We start from the raw sequence: 20,393 nt of genomic DNA on the forward strand, positions 1-20,393 counted from the left end.
TTCTGCGTTGAGGTCCGCAGTCTGAGGGCTCTAAAATCAGCCTGTTGTTTCAATTAACTGTAAGTGTTTGGCGGTGGTTGTTTTAAAGTGTGCCCAGAAGGTATCGCTGTCTGTTAACTCTGGGGCCAAAGTACAGAGAACTAATGAACTAAAAACACCCAATGCTGACGAAAGGGAATTCTTATTTTCTTAACTGGAGATTCCTAAAATGGTGTTTTAGTTCTTAAAATTCGACTCAGTAATAAAACTTTTTTTTAAATTCAACTCAATTCTGCAAGGAATAATTAAGCACCTACTATGTGCCAGACGTTGAACTAGGTGCTAGCAATAGAAAAACAATATGAAAGAGGATTTGCCCTCAAGGAGACTACATTCGACCAAGAAGAAACAGCCTCCTTGTCTGTAAGTGAATATAAAATGGTTTCGGACGAGGAGAGCCTAGTGACGGCGTGGTGGGGGGTCAGATTGGAGAATTCAAGAACTCAAGAAAGGCTTCGTGTGGGACGTGGCCCCTGAGGAGGGCCACGAGGGGAGGAACGAGCATCCCTGAAAGTCTTTTGAGGCAGCTGTGATGGAGTCGGAAAGGCATTGGGCCTAAGAGTCAGAAGACCTGGGTTTCTCATCAACTTGGAGCTGGGAGGAACCTTAGAAGTCACCAGTCCGACGTCTTCATTTATAGAAGGACAATGAGGCTTGCCTGGACTCCAAATCCAGGGCACAGGCCTCCTTCCAGAGGCCCAGCTCCAACCAATCGGCCCCTTTGAGACTGTTTAAAATGGTGGTTGTAAGACCTGGAGCCATCATGGAAGAGCTGTCACCCTTGAAGCCATAAGGCGCCATTTAAATTTCACTCATTATTCTTGTAAGTGATGTGAAAGGACCATTCTCAGGATCATAGATCTGAAGCTGGGAAGGTCCTCAGAGATCAACTATTTCAACCCTCTATTTTACAAGTGAGTAAACTGAGGCTTAGGGGCAGCTTGGTGACACAGTGAGTAGAGCGCTGGGCCTGGAGTCAGGAAGACCTGAGTTCAAGTCCAGCCTCCGACACTTGCTAGCTGTGTGACCCTGAGCAAATCATTTCCCCCTTTTTGCCTCAGTTTCCTCATTTGTAAAATGAGCCGGAGAAGGGAATGCTGAACCACTCCACTATCTTTGCCCAGAAAACCCATGGACAAAGTCCATGGGGTCTTGTAGAGTCAGACACAACCGAATGAATGAACAACCACAGAGATTCTGAGAGGCAGAGATGAACAGGGAGTGCATTCCTGGCAGGAAGGACAGCTGATGCAAAGGTGCGGAGGTGGGCTTTTGTCAGGCTGAAAGACCAGCTAGAAGGACAGTTTAGTTAGAAGGTAGAGTGAGAGACAATAATATGTAATAAATCTGGAAAGGTAGATTGGAGACAGATTTTTAGATGCCAAGTAGAGGAGTTGGTGTTTTTTCCTAACAGTTATTATTAGCTTTAGATAATAATCCAGGCAGATACTTGTTTTTCCTGTAGTCACACACTCCATAAATGAGACATGTAATATTTCTATTCTGGTTATTATTTAGATAAAATTCTCTTCTCACATGGTTACTCACCCTAATTCTGAGGAGGCTCCAAGGAACCCTTCGAGCTCTTGAGGAGGGGAATGGTGTGGTTTTAGATGATGACCTTGGCAGCTCCAAAGCTGATTGATTGAAAAGGGGAGAGACTGGAAGCAGATTCGAGGTCAACTGGAAGGCAGTGGTCCGGGTGCGAGGTGATGAGGACTGAACCAGGATGGCGTCTCCTCTCGAGACCCTAAAAATCTAAGCAATTCCTACTGGACACCAGAGACTGCTTCATTTCTCTTTATATATTGGAACATAGGCAGTCCCTAATGAATGCTTTTGTCAGTAATTGATTGATTGATTGATTCTTGGAATTGATCGGATTGAGTCTTGGAATCTGAAAGTCACACTCCATGAAATGCCACGCCTGGTGTCAGAGGGCCGGCTGCCTCATGGGTCCAGACAGCCAGCCTCCAGGGTCCCGTTGTGTGGCCGAGAAATCCCTGAGATGTCCCTCCCCCTTGGAGCAGTTTTCTCGGTACACGCCCTGCCTGTGCTTTTGTCTGTGCAGTGCCAGGGGAGGGCTGGGCATTCTCAATGCCCCATTAAGCGTAGTTCTCTTATGCTTCCTCAGTGCCTCTCATCTCGTCCATTACAGTGTTTTTCTCAGTGCCATATCTTCATTTTAGCCTTCTCCAGGCAGATACTTGTTTTTCACATTCCATAAAGGAGGCATGTAATATTTCATGCTCAGGAAAAAAAAAAATTGGATGATAGGTCTAGAAAGATCCATGGAGGAACATGTGAAAGAGGTCCTTTCATCTGTGGCGGCTGCAGCTGCATTCACAAAGATTGTTGATGCCCCGTCGTGATCAGCCCCAACACCTGGGCTTTGGAAGGCTAGCCCCCGGGGGCGCCGGGGCCAGCTTGTACCAGCTTGCTGGAGCCGAGTGTTAAATTTTCTGTGTGGGCATTTTCAGAAATCGGTAAACGCCACAAATCCAACCCAGCAAGCATTTACTAAGCTCCTCCTTTGTGCCAGGTACCAGGCACTAGGAACATAAAGACAAGACGGTCCCCGTCCTTGAGAAGCTTCCGTTCTAGGAGGGGGCACAGGCGTTTAAGGAAGCCTGGGGTGGGGAGCCCCTGAACATCTGTGAGCAGGCGCGGCCTGTGCCTTGGGAAGATGATTCCGGCGATTTGTGGAGGACGTGCGGTCTGGCTGGTGCAGTGGCCCAGGTGATCCGGGTGCTGGATGAGCTCGAACGCCCGGGATTCTAGGCAGCGCAGGTCATCTTGGCCACGTCCTCTGCCTCGTGTTGTTTACCTTCACAAAACGTGGCTCTGCACCCGTCAAAGCTCATGTTTAACGGTGCATCCACCGGCCAGAAAACAAGCCACGTCTTGGCCGGATGGGACAAGCCAGGGTCGCTTTTAATTGGCCTTCATGGGCGTTGGCTCACTTTGCGGACTGTAAGTCAGGGGTGGATGTCGGCTTCAGGGAAGGGCTTCTGTCACGGATCTGCCGTCATCTCTGTTTTCTACCGGGAGCTCAGGTTTCACGAAAACTCTCACCGACAAAAAGAACCCTAGAACCCAGAGCTAGAGGAGGCCTTGGTCCTGACCCAGTTGCTCTACTCCTGTGCCCCTGACGTGAGGCTCAGGGCGCGTGTGCTCAGAAACCCCCCTCTGCAGGTGACAGCGCCTTTCACTGGGGCCGCTCTCCGGGGGAGCCCATCGTGGTACGGTGCCACACAGTGGCGGCGTCCATCCCTCGTGCCCGCTTCTGGCATCGGGGGAGGAACGAAACAGGAGGAGCTCTCTTCCACAGGACGGCCTTTCGTCGCCTCCTCCCGGACCCTCGTGTGGCGGGGCCCGGGCCCCTTCCTCTGGTGCCGGCCGCCCTCCCAGCTTATCCCGCGCTGCAGACACCGGGAGGCTTGGAGAGCAGCTGCTGGCCGGACCGTTGGCTCCTGCCCGGCCCCGGGGCCATCACAGCATCAGCTCTTTTTCCGCTGAGCCGCTCTCTGTCTCTGTCTCTGTCTCTGTCTTTCTCTCTCTGTCTCTGTCTCTCTGTGTCTCTGTCTCTCTCTCTGTCTCTGTCTCTCTCTGACTCACTTTCTCTGTCTCTCTCTCTCTCGCAGCTCATTCACTGGCCCTTAGAACAGGACTTCGTGCTTCACCCCCTTGAGTTTCATTTTTTTAGACCCGATCTAGAGTTCCCAGAGATCAAGACTCATCCAGTGGATTACCTAATCATCCCAGGCTTCCTGTCCTCCATAGAGAATGCCATTTGTGTCTTCATCAGAGTCACCGATAAAAACGTTGAACCAGTAGCACCAAAGATAGATCCCTGAGGCACTCCATTAGAGACCTCCCGAAGCTGACAGTGAATCCATAAGCACTTATTAAATGCCTTTATTAAACTTAAATTAAAGGTACTCAGCGAGGTGCTACGGTTACAAGTGCAAGGGATGAAACGATCTCTACGCCCCACCCCACACACATATCTAATGGAGCACACAAATACATTTAACAACAGACACAGCATAAAGATAAAGTTTATAGATACAAATGCATACAAAGTTTCTAGCTCATCACTAATCACCACTTTCTGGTCACAGTTATTTCAACCAGCTCCATGTCTACCCACCCAGCTGTACCAGCGCCCCACCCTCATGTCTCCATCTTGTCCCTAAAAGTGGAATGAGCCTCAATGTTAGAGGCCTTCTGCCCTACAGGCACACCGTTTCTGAAATGGGCCCGGACTACTAGACTAGTGACCCTGTCCAGAAAGGGGTGCCATGATTTATTAGGTTCAGAGATTTAAAGCTGGAAGAGTCTGTGGAGATGAGCCCAGTCACTACCCCCCTTATTTTACAGATGAGGAGACTGAGGCCCCAAAAGGGGAAGCTACCGCCAAAGCAAGACCGTTGCAAATAGCATGGGCAGGATTCACATCCAGATCATTTGACTCCAGATTCTCCCCTCTGCCCATTTAACTGCCTGCACCCACGCTGGCGCAGTGACCAGTTTCCCTGTCACTCTGCTGGGACCCTACAATGACCCCTGTGGGTCCTCTAAGGCATGGGCGTGTTTACCGCTGTCCTGGTGTGGGATGGATGGATTCTGTGATGCAGAAGCCTTGCTCTCACCCCAGAATGGAGGCTCCCTGAGGGCAGGGACCCTGCCCGGAGCCTCACGGGTGCTCAGTAAATGCTGCTGGCCTTTTGACTGAACCACTCTCTCTTTGGGTATTTGGCATCTCTTCAAAGACAGTCCTTTTACAGGGGAGGCTGATTCGTTCCAGACAGTTGAAATGACCTGGGCACAGATGGCCTCCTGTTCTCCCCTAACAGCCCTTGGACCACTCTGGCTGCACATTCCTAGAGGCCAGCCACCCACGCAGGGTCCCGATTTCAAGTGGGAGGACACTGAGGGGTCTCAGCACTCCTGTGAATACTCCCTAATAACCTGTGATCTAATTAAGAGTTAGTATTTGGAGCCAAGAGAAAGTTACTAACCTAGCCCCCTACCCCTGACTCCCGCCCCACCCCACCCCCACACACAAATGTACCGGATCAAAGGAAGGAGGTCAAGGACGCCAGGTCCATCCTGAGGAGGATGGCGGGAAAGAATGACCAAACTTTAATCAGGGCGGGGGCCATGGCAGCCATCTGTAGATATTGCACGGTCCTATGGAAGAGGGTTAGGCCCCAGAGGGCCAAGTTGGGACTAGCAGGGAAAGGTGCCAGGAGGCCAGTTTAGGTTTGAAGTCAAGAAAACCTTCCTGACCTTTAGGGGATGCAGGAGTCAGGGGCCCCCCTGCTATGACCTGACTAGGAGGAGGCAGAGCTGCTTTTAGAATGGAGGAGGGGCAGGGTTAGACCAGGGTATTGGGAGACCGAGGCGATAAGGGGTCAGGGAGGACTCCAAAGAAACGTCTCAGCTGCAGAGAAGATGGGTCGACCACGTGGCATGAATGTGGGATGTGCCCCATCAGTGTCATTATGTGATCAGGAGAACACGAGAAAGGCTCCCAGCTCAGCGGATAGACCCTCAGTGGTGAAATTATGGGAGGACATGGACAAAAGCCACACAGGATGGGCTGACGTCTGCATTGTGGGAGGGAACACCCGCTCCGGGAGGTCACCCATTTATCTGAATGTGAGGGTGTTTGTTTCAAGGAACAAGATGAAAGAAAGAAGAGTTGGAAATGACCTATTAGAGGATTTTCATTTCTCTGCTGAGAAGTTGTCGGAAATCCATCTAGCAGGGGGGAGTTTTTTCTTTAAGTGTGTGCTCACGTTAATTTACCCATAACCAGTGCTTTTGCTTCAGGTTAGTTCTTCCCTAAGATGAAAAGCACAGGAACTGTTGTCGTGGCTGCAGACCTTTGTGGGAGACACTGCAATCACTCCCAGAAAACTTTCCAGATGGGAGAGCCCAGTGGGTGCATGTGTCTGTGTGTGTGTTGATGGTGGGAACTCACCTCCCCCTGCCCACAGGCTGGATTGTCACAGCTAGGACAGTGGCTGCCACATGTACATCAGATGGCCATCCACATCTGATCCAGGTTGAGTTTTGAGGGTGCCGAGGGCCCATAGCAGGCCACCTGCAAGCCACCAAAGCGCCAAACCTCAGTTTCCTCCTCTGTAAAATGGGGGTATTCATAGCACCTACCTGCCAGGGTTGTAACAGTCACGTTACATGACACATATAAAATGTTTGTCAAACCTTAAAGCGCTATAGAAATACTAATGCTTAGTATCACTAGTACTGAGAGAGGGGGACTGCTTTGTTTCTGTGTGTTCCTGGCACTAGGCAGCCACTTAATAAATGCTCCTTTAAATGAATGGAGCAGTGTCCATGAAGGGGGCCCCCAGACTGAGGGAATCAGGCTCTTCAGAACATTGACAGAACCTCAGATCTCCGTCCAGAAGGGTGCGTCAGGTTCTCATGTTTCTCTCAGCTCTATTTAACACGGAATTGGTTTGGATTTTTTTTAATGTCCTCATTCTCTTGGTATTCAGGTTAATAAATTAGTCCAATTAGATGAGTAAATTAGCGATTCCAGATTTCCAGGTCTTGCTTGTGAGGCTTTGAGAAATGCCATCTGAAAGGGCAGTGCCCCGTGGCATTTGTTTTAGAGTTGGACGTGCCAAAATGTGCCCTACTTAGGGAGAATTTCCAAAGCATTGCAGATTGTTCAGGGAATTGGTTTGTATATAGCGTGAGTGATCCCCAGCCTGGCCCAACCCTAAAGCATCCTAGAAATGCTGATTAGCAGCAGCCACAGCAGCGTTATTATGGAAGTGTTAGGTTCAATCTGCTTGACCCACGCAAAAAGGAAAATGCGGTCATGTGCATTTACTAAGCTCCTACTGTGTACCAGGCACTGCTAATGTTGGGGGCAAATTCTGTCATACTGAGTGAGATGGAGCTGCCTTGGCCCTTCTAGAACAGGGTGGGAGAAGCGCAGAGAGCTGAGACCCATCCCATCAGTTCACCAGTGAGGAAATGGAGGCCGAGGGGGAGGAATGAGAAGGCCGGCCTCAGCTCCTTTAATGAGGGTCACCTGGCAGGTCTGGAGGAGGGAAAGGGGATGCTCTTGGGGCAGCGCTGACTCCTCCAAAGAGTTATAACGCTGATCACGGTGACATTAAGTACTGGTGCAGGTGCCTGGCATAGAAGGCCTGGGGAAGCCCAGAGCAGCCCCCGTGCCGTCTGTCCCCAGTGCTGCTCACACCTGGGGATGCATTTCACAAGGCCAGTCGCCGCCACCATATAATTCTTACTAATGTTGTGTTCTAATTCCTATTTATTCCACAGGGCTTGTAAATGCATTAGAGCTTGTCAACGTATTATTTTACGCTGTTTATGATCTGGAGAATTATGGTCGTCAAGGTCGCCTTGTGCGAAGGCCAGCCCTGACCCAGCCACTTGGAGCCAATTAAAAACGAAAAAAATCCACAAAGCCCTTCAGGCAGTGGAGCTGGGGCTTTCCCTCCCCCACCCCCAGCCAAATGACAAATGGGGAGGTCGAGTTTCTGAGAGATACCCAGTGGAGCAGGTCAAGGCACTTGCCCGGTGGCGAGGAGGCTAAAACTGGAGCTGTCTTTGGGTGGGCCCATCACTGAGGGAGAGCCGATGAAAAAGGCCTGGGTAGCAAGGAGCTGTTTTGGTGGGGGAGGGGAGAGGATGCTGCTTCCCCTCTCTTGCCTCGGGTCTTTCTCTATAAAATGAAGGGGTTGCACTTGATTACCTCTGAGGCCCCTCCAGCCCCAGCATTCTGGAGAAGCAGTGTCTCCAGTTCCCTGTGAGTAAATGCGACTGGAAATGTTCGCCCAGGGTAGCAAATAAGACCGGCCCTAGGCAAACATTTTCTGTAGTGCCTGTGGCCTCTGTCTCCCCACTTAGGTGGCTCCTGCTTCCCGGTCCCCTCCCTCACCTGCCAGGGTCTTCTTGCTCTTCTCCCTGTCTCTCATGAAAACCTGCTGTCACACAGGGATGTGAAACACATTCATACTAAAGTGTAAATGACTGATAGTGTAAGCGAGGTTTCAGCACTTAGACTTGGTCCAGAGATCTTTAACATTTTTGGTGCCACAGACCCCTCTGACAGTCTGGTCAAGTCTCAGAACAATGCTTTTAAATGCATAAAATGAAATATATCAGGTTACAAAGGAAACTAATTAGAAAGAAATATTATTTTTAAAAACCAGTTCAAAGACAAGGAAACAAAATTCAAACTGGGATTTTTGACACCAACTGGTGAGGGGCGGGGTGGGGCTGGGGGCCGAGTAAGGTCGTGCTTTTTAGCTGTCTCCACCTTTCCTGAAGTCTAGGCAGCCGGCTGATAAACAGGATGATGATGATGGCTCCCGTGGGAGCTTAGTGTTGGAGGGGGCTTTACAGGTGATCTGCCCAGTGAGGGAAAACAAGGCCAAGGGGACCAGAATTTCTGACTCTAGATCCAGAACTGTCCCCATTGTCCTGCACTGGTTTACAGAGTAGGAGGGGCCCCGAGGCTCACTGGGCCAGGCCTGGCCTGCGGGGAGGGGGCCTCACTCTCTTCATGCCCTTCTCTCTCACATGTCTCAGGCAGCGAATACGACGAGGAGGAGGCGGATTATGAGGAATCCGACAGCGACGAGTCATGGACCACGGAGAGCGCCATCAGCTCCGAGGCCATCCTCAGCTCCATGTGCATGAACGGAGGGGACGAGAAGCCTTTTGCCTGCCCCGTCCCTGGATGCAAAAAAAGATACAAGGTAAACCCCCAAACCCGCCCTGCCTGTGCCTTCCGCCCCGCCCCAGGCGTCCTCTCTGGTCCTCGGCCTTCCTTCCTTCACAGATGAGGAAGTTAAGGTAGAGACTGAATGACTTGCCCAGGGTCACACAATCAATGTGTGGCTGTCCTGGCCAGGTGCTGTGTCATCCGGGCAGGGCAGCAGAACACTGGGTCTAGAATCCAGCTTCAGATATTTCCTAGCTGTGTGTCCCTGGACTTCACCTCCACCTGCCTCAGTTTCCCCGAGTGTAAAGTGATAGTACCTGCTCCTCAAAGGAGATCATATTTAAGTGTTTTGTGCACAGAGTACATCCTTAAACACTCACCTTAAACACTCCCTTATTTCCTTCCTTCCTGCCATCTTAAGTCCATCAACTCTCCTTCAAGAGGAGGTCCGTCATGGACCCCCCATCCTTGGGTGGATCACGGTGGGTCACCGCACCAGTCAGAGCCGTAAGCCCCTCAGAGTTGCTCATCTTTTCAGCATGGCTGTTATTGTACACATTTTTCAGGGTTCTTCCACTCTTCCAGCGGAAGGACGATGAGTTCTGTGCCCCAACTGGGAAATCAATCCAGCCTGGGCTTTGCTTAAGCGATGGAAACTTTACTGTATTCTTTATTTTATTTTATTTTATTTTAGGCAATTGGGGTTAAGTGACTTGCCCAGGGTCACACAGCTAGTAAGTGTCAAGTGTTTGGTCTGAGGCCGGATTTGAACTCAGGTCCTCCTGACTTCAGGGCAGGTGCTCTATCCACTGCGCCACCTAGCTGCCCCTTGTATTCTTAATCTCTCCAAATTCACGTCTTCCCTGGGAATTGGGACGGGGAAGGTGGGAGTCCATCCGAAGAAGAATAATCACGTCACCGGCTCTCCGCAGTTGAGGGTCCGTGGGTGGTTTTTAGACTCCTTTGAATTATGAAGAATCCACAGACATCGTCAAGAGTACAGGTTTTTACGTCTAGCTGGGAATGTTCTCACTCCCCCACACTCCCTTGGGTCTCCCCTTGGCTCTTCTCTTCCCATGATTTCACGATCCGTCCCCGCCACTGGTGGAGGCCCAGCCCGCCATCACCACCATATTTTATCTCTGTGAGTGGCTGGGGGCCCAGAGCTCTCTGCTCACCAGAAGTGTCTCCAAAAACAAACTTGCAAAATTTTCCATGATATTTTAGCAGCTCTTTACAACCCAGCTGTGGAAGTGCTTAATGGAAATACTAAACCCAGAAATGTACCTGGCATGTGGGCGGGTTTGCTAATCCAGGTCGTGGAGACCCAGGCCTGAGAGAGGCACCCAGACTGACCCTCCTTGGTGGCTCCTGCTCTTCCGAAGGCCAGGAAAGCCACCCCAGGACTTGTAGCGCCGCTCAAGACAGAGCCCAACTCTATCGGTGAAGTCAGAGCAAAGGGGAGCGATGGGTACGTTTTCTTTGCTGCCCTGTTCTGGCCAGCAGAGCTGAGATGAAACCTTCGACCTAGGAGTCAGGTCGTAGACGTGGAAGGGCCCTCAGAAGCCAGCAAATCCAGTCCCTTCATTTTACAGAGAAGGACACTGAGGCCGGGCATGGGAAGCCCCAGGCCCAGGTAGGAAATGCCAGCGCCAGGGTTCGATCCCGCATTGTCAAAGCCCGCCTCCACCAGGCCCTGCTGCAGGAAGAATTCTTCCTGGACATCTGGAAGGACCGCTGAGCCAACGGGAGAGCTTCCTGGAGGCCATGGTCATTGAAGAGGGAAGGAGGACACTCCTGAGGGTTTCAGGTTCCTCCTCTCTCCTCTCCCCTCCAGGGCAACTTGGCATTTCAAAAAGACTTTTTTTTAAAGTGAAAAAGGCCTGTTTATAGGAGAAACCTGTAATTTGGTGCATTCTGTCTGTCCTGTTTCATAGTCTCATTATTGCCCAGGAAGCAAGCTGGTCCTCCCTGCCCCTCCCAGGCTGGGCCTTGGCCCAATGAGCATCATTTGTCATCAGGGCCAATATAGTCAGACCAGGGAGCAAATGGGTAATGCAGGGTCGGGGGGGGGGGGGGGGAGACACTCCCAGCAAGCCCAGGAGGTAGGAAACTGAGGCAGACAATGGTTAAGTGACGTGTCCAGGGTCACAGGGCTGTCTGAGCTCCGATTTGAACTTAGGTCTTGCTAAGTCCAGGCTCCAGCTTCCTCTGCCAGAGAGAGGAGTCTGTGTATTTTATCCTAGCGACGATAGAAAGTCACGGCACCTTCTTGAGCAGGAGTGAGATCAGCCCTGGCTCAGGAATATCACTTGGGCAGCCACCTGGAGCAGGGGATGGCAGCAGGGAAGAGCAAGCCGGTCACTGGGGAGTTCCAGGGGAGAGGCGGAAGGCCTTGGAGGTTTGCCTTTGAGGTTCAGGATCAGACACATAGGGGAGGGGGCTTGGCTACATTTATTTCTAAAATAAATTCAAAAGGAATGAGGGAAAAGGGGAGTGGGAAAAAGCAGAGGGCGTCCAGACTAGCCGCCTTCACGTGCCTGGTCTCACTGGCTCCTCTCCTCCTCCCGTGGGCTGAGGGTTCAAGTGTCGTCCCCCTTTTATAGGACGCTCCCCAGCTCCCGGAGTCTGGGTCGAATAGTTTTAGCCGCAGTCCATGACACTGTCCACTAAGATGTGGGGGAAGGGGCTGTTCTCTGGCTTGGAGAAGACCTCTGAAGTCTCAGGATTTTGTGGTATGGCATTGAGGACAAGTAGATCAGACTGGCCGTCCAGAAATTTGGGCTTTCAGCTCCAGCAGCCCCAGCAATAACTGCTGACCAGCCGCGGTCAGTACGGGCGCAGGCGCTGGGGAGGGACAGCCCGTCTCAGATGCCCAGCCCTGCTCCCCACCCAGCCCTCCTCGGGCATCATTCAGAGAGGCGGCTCCGAGGGAGAAGGGGCCGCTCATCCCCACCAGCCGCACTCTGTTGTCCTGCACTGGACAGGGAAGACAGGCTGGCTGAAGCAGCCAGGTAGACTGAGGGAGAGAGACAGGAGGCAGCATGGGCCGGCCAGGCCGGGCCACTTCCACCACCTCAGCCAGGAGCCGGCCCAGGAGCCTGGACCGAGACCTAGAACTTTGGCATTGTGGCGCTCCAACCCAGCGCCTGCAGCCCTCATGGGGGGAAGGCACCGCCTTGGAGATGTAGCTCGGCTGCCCCTGCAGGGCATCAGCCACAACTCCTGTTGTGGTCACCCGAGCCTTTGGCCCTGTCTGGTGGCTCAGTATCAGAAACTCATAGGATTTTATCGGAGAAAGGCATTAACACTGGCTTGGCCACTGCCCCTAAGGACCTCGGGATCCCTGCATCTGACCGCCACTGAAACCTTCCCCATTAGGATGCCAGCCTCTCCCGGCGCTGTGCATGCAGTCAGTGCATAATCGGTGCTCTTCACGCAGCTGGACTCACCACAATACATGTCCTGGAGCACTCACCGGGGCTCTGAGATCGCTGATCAAGGAGGAGGAACATTGTCCTTCAGGGGGATCAGCCTCACCACCCTTCGGATACTGCCACAGACGCCTGAGGCCACCAGGGATTATTGCACCCCCACACTCAGGGCCACGGAGGGGACCTTATAACTGAAGATTTAGTGGGGAGGTTTGCACATGGAGATCACGTGGTACTGGGAGATTTACACATGGATTTACCCTACACAGCGCAGGGTCCTTGATTTATAGAGGAAAAAGGGAAGGGCAGTGACTTGCCCAAAGTCACAATTCAGCAGTGGAGGTCAGATTTGAATCCAAGTCTCCTGGGAATATGCAGCAGCCCGCCGATGCCCACCACGCCCTCTCCTTTACTCTTTGGACCACCTGAGGGTTTTTTTGTTTTGTTTTGTTTTGTTTTGCTAGGCAGTGGGGTTGAGTGACTTGCCCAGGGTCACACTGCTAGTAAGTGTCAAGCGTCTGAGGCCGGATTTGAACTCAGGTCCTCCTGACTGCAGGGCTGATGCTCTATCACCTGAGGTTTTAATGGCACAGGTTGGCAGCCAGGGACTGTGCACCTTGTACCACAAGGGTGGGCCTTGGGACCGAGGAGCCGTGGTATCATGAGACCGTCTGGACGACATCCCCAGATGCCATCCAGAACAGGCTCTTTCTCCCGGCTATGCCTCTGATGGACTGGCTCAGCGGGCTGCCCAGAGAATCGCATGTGCACAGGACGGGGTCGGACAGGCCCGCGGACACCGTGGCACCCAGCGCACAGTGGGACAGGTACGTCCACTACAACAGCCATCAGACGTTTGTCTAGGCTCCATGGGAAAGATGTGCTCCCTCCCTAGGCCTGCAGATAACTCTTCAGCGTGTCCATCAGCCAGCGTGCCAGGCACTCGGTGTTCAGAGTCCCTGCCCTCCAGGAGTCTCTGTTCTGTTTGGAGATCCCACCCATGTCAATCAGCACATGCAGGACACACGCATGGAGAGACCTGGGACATAAGGAAGGCCAGAGATTCAGGACAGAGACCAGGAAGGAGTGTCCCAGGCCAGGAAGACCACGGGGAGACTGGTGAGGCACAGTCATCCCGGGCAGGAGCATTAAAACTAGAAATACAGGGAGGGGTCGGGTTGGTTTAAATGCCAAAGAATCTGCCTGTCGGCCACTTGGCCTCCCCTCGTGCTGTCCTCTGGGTCCAAGGGGAATGCTCATCTCTCTTCCAGCAGCCCTTCAGATGCATGGAGAGACTGATGACGTCCCCCCAAATCCTCCTTTTCAACCTGAACAACCCCCTCTTCTTCAGGTGATCCTCAGACGACATGAGACGCTTCACTGGACCGGTTGCCCCCCTCTGTCCACTCACCAGCTTATCAGTGTCCTTCCTAAGATTCATTGTCCAGAAGTGGACACAAGACACCAGATGGGACCTGACCAGGGCAATAAGACAAAGGAACTGTCCATTCTCTAGTCCCAGGCCAGATGCTTCTCTTTGCAGCCAAAGTTGTTGGTTATAGACACAGTATTAACCCACATCCAGTTAGCAACCCACTAAGACCCTAAGATCTTTTTATCAGAAAGGATGCCACTGAGTTATGCCTCACCTGTGAGACTGATGTTTCTAACCAATGTTAAACCTCTATATTTATCTAACTACATGTCACGGGACAATAAACATTTTCTATTCGTTTAATGAGAGCAACTAGGCAGTGTCATAATCCCAGAGTCAGAAAAAATCATTTTCCTGAGTTCAGATCCAATTACAGACACCTAGCAGTAGTGTGACTCTGGGCAAGTCACTTTTTGCCTGTTTGCCTCAGTTTCCTCATCTGTCCAATGAGCTGGAGAAGGAAATGACAAACCGCTCCAGTATCTTTGCCAAGATAACCCCGAAAGGGGTCACAAAGATTCAAACGTGACTGAAATAACCTAAAAATAAAATTCATTTAATGTTTCCTGTATGGATTAAAAGGCCATGTATTATCATTGATCTCATTGAGGAGACCCCATAATGAGATGGGACATAATGAAATCAACACAGTATCATCTGTATACAGGAACACCCAGAAAAGAATCCCTCCCATTGGGACCTTTCACGGGACACCCCCATGAAATGTACACCTCCACTGGCCCACGTAATTAGAAGATCATTGAACACATACCTCTGTCCAAGCTTGGCAGCTCCCTTGTCATATTTTCATTGAGAAGATGCAACTTTTAGTATTTAGCTACTCATACTCAGTGGATATATTGAGCATTTCCATAAAGATTTTTGTAGATTTGGAAGTAGGCATATTTGTCATTATACAGCATCTCCTTTTGGGTGTATTAATATCATCCCTTTCAGGGGAAGTATCTTCTCCCTGAAATACTGTGTAAAGCTATTCCTCAGTGTTTTCAAAGTGGTGATAATGGGGCCCCCAAAATTGTTATATACAACGCAGTTGGAGTTTACTTTAATGACAATTTGGCTTGCAAAGAGAAAGCAGGGAAGCAAAACAAATTACTTGATTGGGGGGGGGGGGGGAGTGAGGAGAGAAGAAAAGGTCTGCAGTGAGATCAAAACCAGATTTTGGGAATCAGAGGATCCCAGGCCCCGTGTGACTTTATGCAAGTCATTTCCCTTCTCCTGGACTCAGTTTCCTCATCTACAAAATAGGGTTGGGGGATAGAGGAGCAGACTATAGATGGATCCCTAAGGTTCCTACGAGCTTTAAAACTCTTCTGTTCCTATAAATCAACCTTAGAACGAGGGAGCGTGTTTCAAAGTATATAATCGTCCGGCTAACTTCCAGTAAAGCTGATATACGGGTTTGGCTGCGTTTTCCTTCCAAACTCAGCAAGCTTACGCCAGACACGCAACGACTGTTTACATTAACCATGCGCAATTAGGGTTAGGGCGTCAAGAGCCCACCATCACCCCAACAACAGGCTCCACTGAGGGCTCTGGGGCAGAAGGGGCTTGGTTTTCACATGGATTTCACTGGATTCTTGGGGCTTAAGAAGTTTCTGGTTCCAACTCTTCCCTAACCTAATTAGGAGTAAAAGCACCAATTGAGATGGAATTTCTGTAGCGTGGACCCCGTGGAATGTGCCATTGGTTTGTCTTTATTTTTAGTCCTCTGTATTTTTCATCAAGGTGTGAGTGGTGCGGGCCCCTGAGGTGTGACTGGACTCTTTAATGACCCATCTCAAAGCCAGGAGAACTGTTTGAAAACAAAGAAAGGGAATGTTTTCTAACTCTCCTCCCCTGAAAGGGGCCCTGTGAAGGCACTTGATAAGTATCTGCTGGATGGATGAATGAGTGAATAAATAAATAGAAGCTGGATGGACCAAAGGCTGGAGTCATTTGAGCCTATGAAGTCTTGCAATCTGCCTCTGGTCACCAGACAATTTTATCACCAAATCTCCAAATTGGGAGGACATCTCCTCCAGCCTGGGCCTGAACCCAGATCCCCTCTCCATCACAGCTGACAAGTGGTCACTGAGCTTCTTGTGGAAAACTGCAAGCAAGAGGGGAAACCCTTCTGTAACAGAATGGAAGCCCATTCTGCCATCCGCACTCATCTCCAGTCTCTGCCTACTTAAAGGATCCTTCTCTGCTGCCTACAAACATACCCCTATTTCTCCGTTTCTTTGCCAAAAAAAACCCTCAATGCTAGTCTCGTCCCGTCTTTCCTCCTCTTTTTGGCTAAAAAGCCGTCTATACTCAGTACATCCATTTCCTCTCTCTCCCTTTTAAACACTCTCCCCTTTGTAAACTCTAAAGCCCTATTGGCAACAGCGTTAGCACCCAGAAGATGAAGGGAATAATCCCCACCACATGGGGATTTCTGAGGATGGCCCCGACAGCTCTGGGTAGAACAGGGCAGGGATTCTCCCTTTCTCCGTCCAGTATGAGTTGGGGAATCTACATTCAGCTGGCAGAAGAAGGAATTGCTTCAGTTTCATTTTTTTTTAAAGTTTAGATGCGTTTCTAATTTCAAATCTTTAATTAGTATGTGAGTGAATAGGTATTATTTTACCTTGGGGATATGGTTGGTTACAAATTTCTATTAAGATTTTTTTTTTGCTGGAATAAGCGTTAACTGTATTTCAGTTGACACTGGTTAATAAGTGGGGAAAAGAGCTTGGTGACGGTTTGGGGTGAAGACATCACTGTTGGAGACACAGCCCTATCTATGATGCCTCTTTCCTTGGTGATCCTGAAGTGCATGTCACGGGGAATTAGGTGGAAACACTGAAATCTCTCTTCCTGTTTGTTGAAATAAAAATGCTGTAGGAGGAATGCTGGGCTTTTAAATGTTTGAGGGTTGGGGTAGGCAAGCAAGTTGTGGGAATGGGAAGGATGAGAAAAATGTCTGCCTCTTGGTTAACAAATTAATCCCTGTGCCAGAGGGTGACTCCAAGCAAGAAAGTGACCACCAGAAACATGTTGTTTATGAATTTTATTGCTCTTTATCCATCGCCTTCATTTCGGAATGTCTCTCTCCCCCTCCCAATAAGGGAGCCAACCTTTGTGACCGGAGCAGTTCAGCAAAATTGACATCAGCAATACACTGTAAGAAATACTCCACACCCAGTACCCCACTTTCCCAAAATCTCCTTTTACTTCATTCAAAACGACATACATAAGACAGTGGAAAGTGGCCACCTGAATCTTCCCTCTTAAAATAATCTTCCAATGCTGAGGACAGGCTAGCCAATCAATCCTCTAAGTCCATCAGGGCATTGCCCCTTTGGGGGGCCCAGGGATGTTTAATTACATAACGGTGGAGAAACAGCTCTTTTAGGATTAAAAAGTTTTGTTTTCAGTTCTTGGTCACGGGATGGAGAGGCATCCCATTTCCACCCACTGTTTGTGCTCTCTGCACTAACAGTTGACTTTTGTAAAGAGCAATTATTCCATGGTAGGAACTGGGGAAGAATACTGTTCAGATTTTGTGTTGAAGATCATGAGAAAAGTGGGCCATCCTGGGAGATGGAGAGCCTTAATGTCGTTTACTGTGGTGATGATCCTTCAAGCACAGAACTCAGAAAAATGTAACTAATGGTTATGTCCTCGTGGTATCACACCAAGTTGGACTTAACACATAACGCAGCTGAATAATGACCCTAAGCAGCATTAGAGTTAGGAGTCCTAGGGTCCTGCGACCTGGAACTGGGAAGGGGGTTACTGATCACCTGATCCCACAGAGAGGTGAAGTCACTTGTCCAAAGGTGGTCCAACCAGGTCCAAATCCAGGGCTCCTCCCACTTAATACATCAGGCTGTCTCAAGTACGAAGACAAGGGTTTGAACCCAGATTCTGATTTTTACTGGCATAGCTCACAAGCACCTTGGGAAATCGGTTCATTTGCAAAATGACGGGGCTGGAGTAAATAATGGCTAACAAACGTTCCTGCCAGATCCCAAGCGTGTATGATCCTGCGAGCTGTGTCAAAGGGACACCCCACCCTACAGCCCACCTACCCCAGGTCCTGGACAGCAGGACCCGAGTACCCGCCACACACGTCCTCAGAAAGGCTGATCGTTTCTTTCTCCTTTGCAGAATGTCAATGGCATCAAGTACCATGCCAAGAACGGCCACCGAACACAGATCCGTGTCCGTAAGCCATTCAAATGCCGTTGCGGGAAGAGCTACAAGACCGCTCAGGGCCTGCGGCACCACACCATCAATTTCCACCCCCCCGTGTCTGCGGAGATTATCAGGAAGATGCAGCAATAACCCGCTGGTCCCAGCTGTGCCAAGAAATCCTCACCAGCAGTTGCTGATTTTTGAAAACAGCCACCTTTGTCAAGGGAAGCGTTCAGCAACCCTTTAAAAGAAGAGTTAAATGCATGCTTTAAATTTTTTTCTGTAATTTTGGAATGTTACCTTTGTAGAGTTAATGATTTTGTACATTTGCACATGTAATCAACCATACCCACCATTTTCATTACTTTGATATAAGGTGCTAAAACAGACAAAAGCTCTAGGCTCTTCAGAATATCTTCCCCAAAACAAAATAAAAATGAGGGCATGTGGCAAATAGGTTTAATGGTACTGCAGGGTTACCAGCTTGGGGGGAAGCCTGGCACTGAGCTTATTTCAAGATTGTAATGTGATTGAAATTTCTCAATACGTCAACTCACACGTGTGCAAAACCAAGACACCACCACTGTTGTCAAGCCGGTTAACATGCCTTACCTAGGGGAGCTCGGACCCATGGCTAGCCAGGCATTAGGTATCGGAAATATAAATAAGAAAGAATGTTTAACATAATATGCTAAAAATATTTTCATACTTAAATAACATACATAAAGAGGTGTGCTTTCTGTGTTTTATATTTTCTTGCAAATCTTTTTTTCCCCTTTGAAATGCTGAAGATCTTGCCATGTGACTGAGCAAACAATCATTTTAATGTTAGAAATGACTTTTTATGAGGTGTATTCCATTCCTTCATCCATCCACCCATCCATCGAGTGCCTACCAAGTGCAAGGCATGGTGCTGGATGCTCAATTCATGCCCATCAGATATTTGAGGACCAAGATCCACTGAAGTATTTCCCCTAAAATCTGTTTGGAAACACTTTGAAATACTTAAGAGTGCAAATTGTGTGTGTGAAACTTAGCTCTCTCTTCATCCTCAGATGAAGTCTTAAAGCACTTTGTAGTTCTCCATTGCCAACAGATTTGATGTTTTATGTGTTGCCAATTCTTGCAACTCCTGCCCTATCGTGCCTGTGGCAGCAAATCAAGATGAAAGCTCTAAGCATGTTTCAGGGGGAGACCCTCCAGGCTGGTATTTGTGAGACTTTGGGGAGGGAAACGTTTCGCCTCACGCTCTAGGTGTCTGCATTCCAATCGGAACTCTGTTTAGCTTTAGAATTCACTTTTCCGAAATAAGACATTGAGCCTTACTGACATGAAGTGCTTCTGGCAACAGGTGGTCAAAGCGAAGGGCGAGCGAGGTGGCCCATGTAGCATTCACTTTTATCGGGACCATTCCTGAGCTTTTCCTCAGGAACAGGACCATCATGCCTCGAGGGTTCTTTTCTCCCAAGTGCTATTCTTGAAACATGAGTTTACCAGTTGCCTAATTATGCAATAAAAATTGCTCTGAGACGGCCAACTTCCCACAAAACAAATTGGTAAAAAGCGAGTTGGGGCTGCTTATGACAGTGCTCTCCCCCTGTGGCCTGTGCACGTGCGATGAAAGGTCTTCGACACAGCTGGGAAGCAGGTGGCCCTTTTTTTTTCCAGGACACTTACCAAACTTGGAAAGGATGACAATTATCTGTTAGCCAGATGTGCAAACATCTACTTTCATCAGCCTTGGATCCTTCCTAATGAGGGGTTTTTAAGTGCTTATAAAGAAAACGCCCTCTCACACTTCCCTCAGATCTCTGAAGGCACGATCGTGGTTCTGAACACACAGTGCTACCATTTAGGTTTCAAAGACGCCCCAGACTGAAGAAGCGCCGAGTTGGTGCCTGGCAGGGCCCCCTTGGGCTCTGGGCAGTCAACCACGCCACGCTCCTTCCTGGGCCAGGGTCTGCAGGCTGCATCAGTTAACTCAGCAGCTAAACAGTCATACAATAAAATCATCATGCATGGGACTTCCTTTCAGTTACGAAATCAATTCCAGCTTCTAATTACCTATTCCTTGTGACAGTATTACTAAACAGGTAAGGACGGGACTATTTTGTTATACCGCGTATAGTGAATGTATTGTACTGTGTCTGTGAAAACTGTGCTTTAAATTATATTTTCATATGTTTTGTTGGGGGGAAAGAACATTTAAGTTTGAAAGTGACAGAGGTTTGTTTGGACTGAAGGTGATGTATTGATATAGAATTCCTGTTGAGAAAGCTGCTTACAAATGTAAATCAGATCACATTTAAAATAAACTGCCTCTGACCCAAAGCAAGAATGACCCTTCCTTGACTCTTGTCTCACCTGGACTGACGTCTGATTGCCCAGCACTGCTCGGAGTCACATCCTATTTGATTCCTTTCAATTACTTCACTTGAAAACAAAACTACATTGTGGCCCCCTCTACCTAAAATGTTGGATCAAACCCTCTGGATCAAAGTAAGGTCAAAAAATTCAGGAGGGACAACAAGACCAGATGTCCTGTTTTGACACAGAC

At 49.5% G+C, this 20,393-nt stretch overlaps 1 protein-coding gene across 1 annotated transcript in view; it reads left to right on the forward strand.

Annotated features, from left to right (window-relative positions):
• LOC114050285 (juxtaposed with another zinc finger protein 1) overlaps positions 1 to 20,167 on the forward strand; it is a 42,312-nt gene extending 22,145 nt beyond the window's left edge. Inside the window, exons 2-3 of the mRNA XM_027871897.1 lie at positions 8,644 to 8,813; positions 17,810 to 20,167. Of these exons, the coding sequence (XP_027727698.1) occupies positions 8,644 to 8,813; positions 17,810 to 17,986 (347 nt within the window). The 3' untranslated portion in view covers positions 17,987 to 20,167. The remainder of the gene's footprint in view (positions 1 to 8,643; positions 8,814 to 17,809) is intronic.
• Positions 20,168 to 20,393: the final 226 nt, after the last annotated feature.

Source organism: Vombatus ursinus, unplaced genomic scaffold (assembly GCF_900497805.2).
Source record: "Vombatus ursinus unplaced genomic scaffold, bare-nosed wombat genome assembly UNPS02014799.1, whole genome shotgun sequence".
In the NCBI taxonomy this organism is placed as follows: Eukaryota; Metazoa; Chordata; class Mammalia; order Diprotodontia; family Vombatidae; genus Vombatus; species Vombatus ursinus.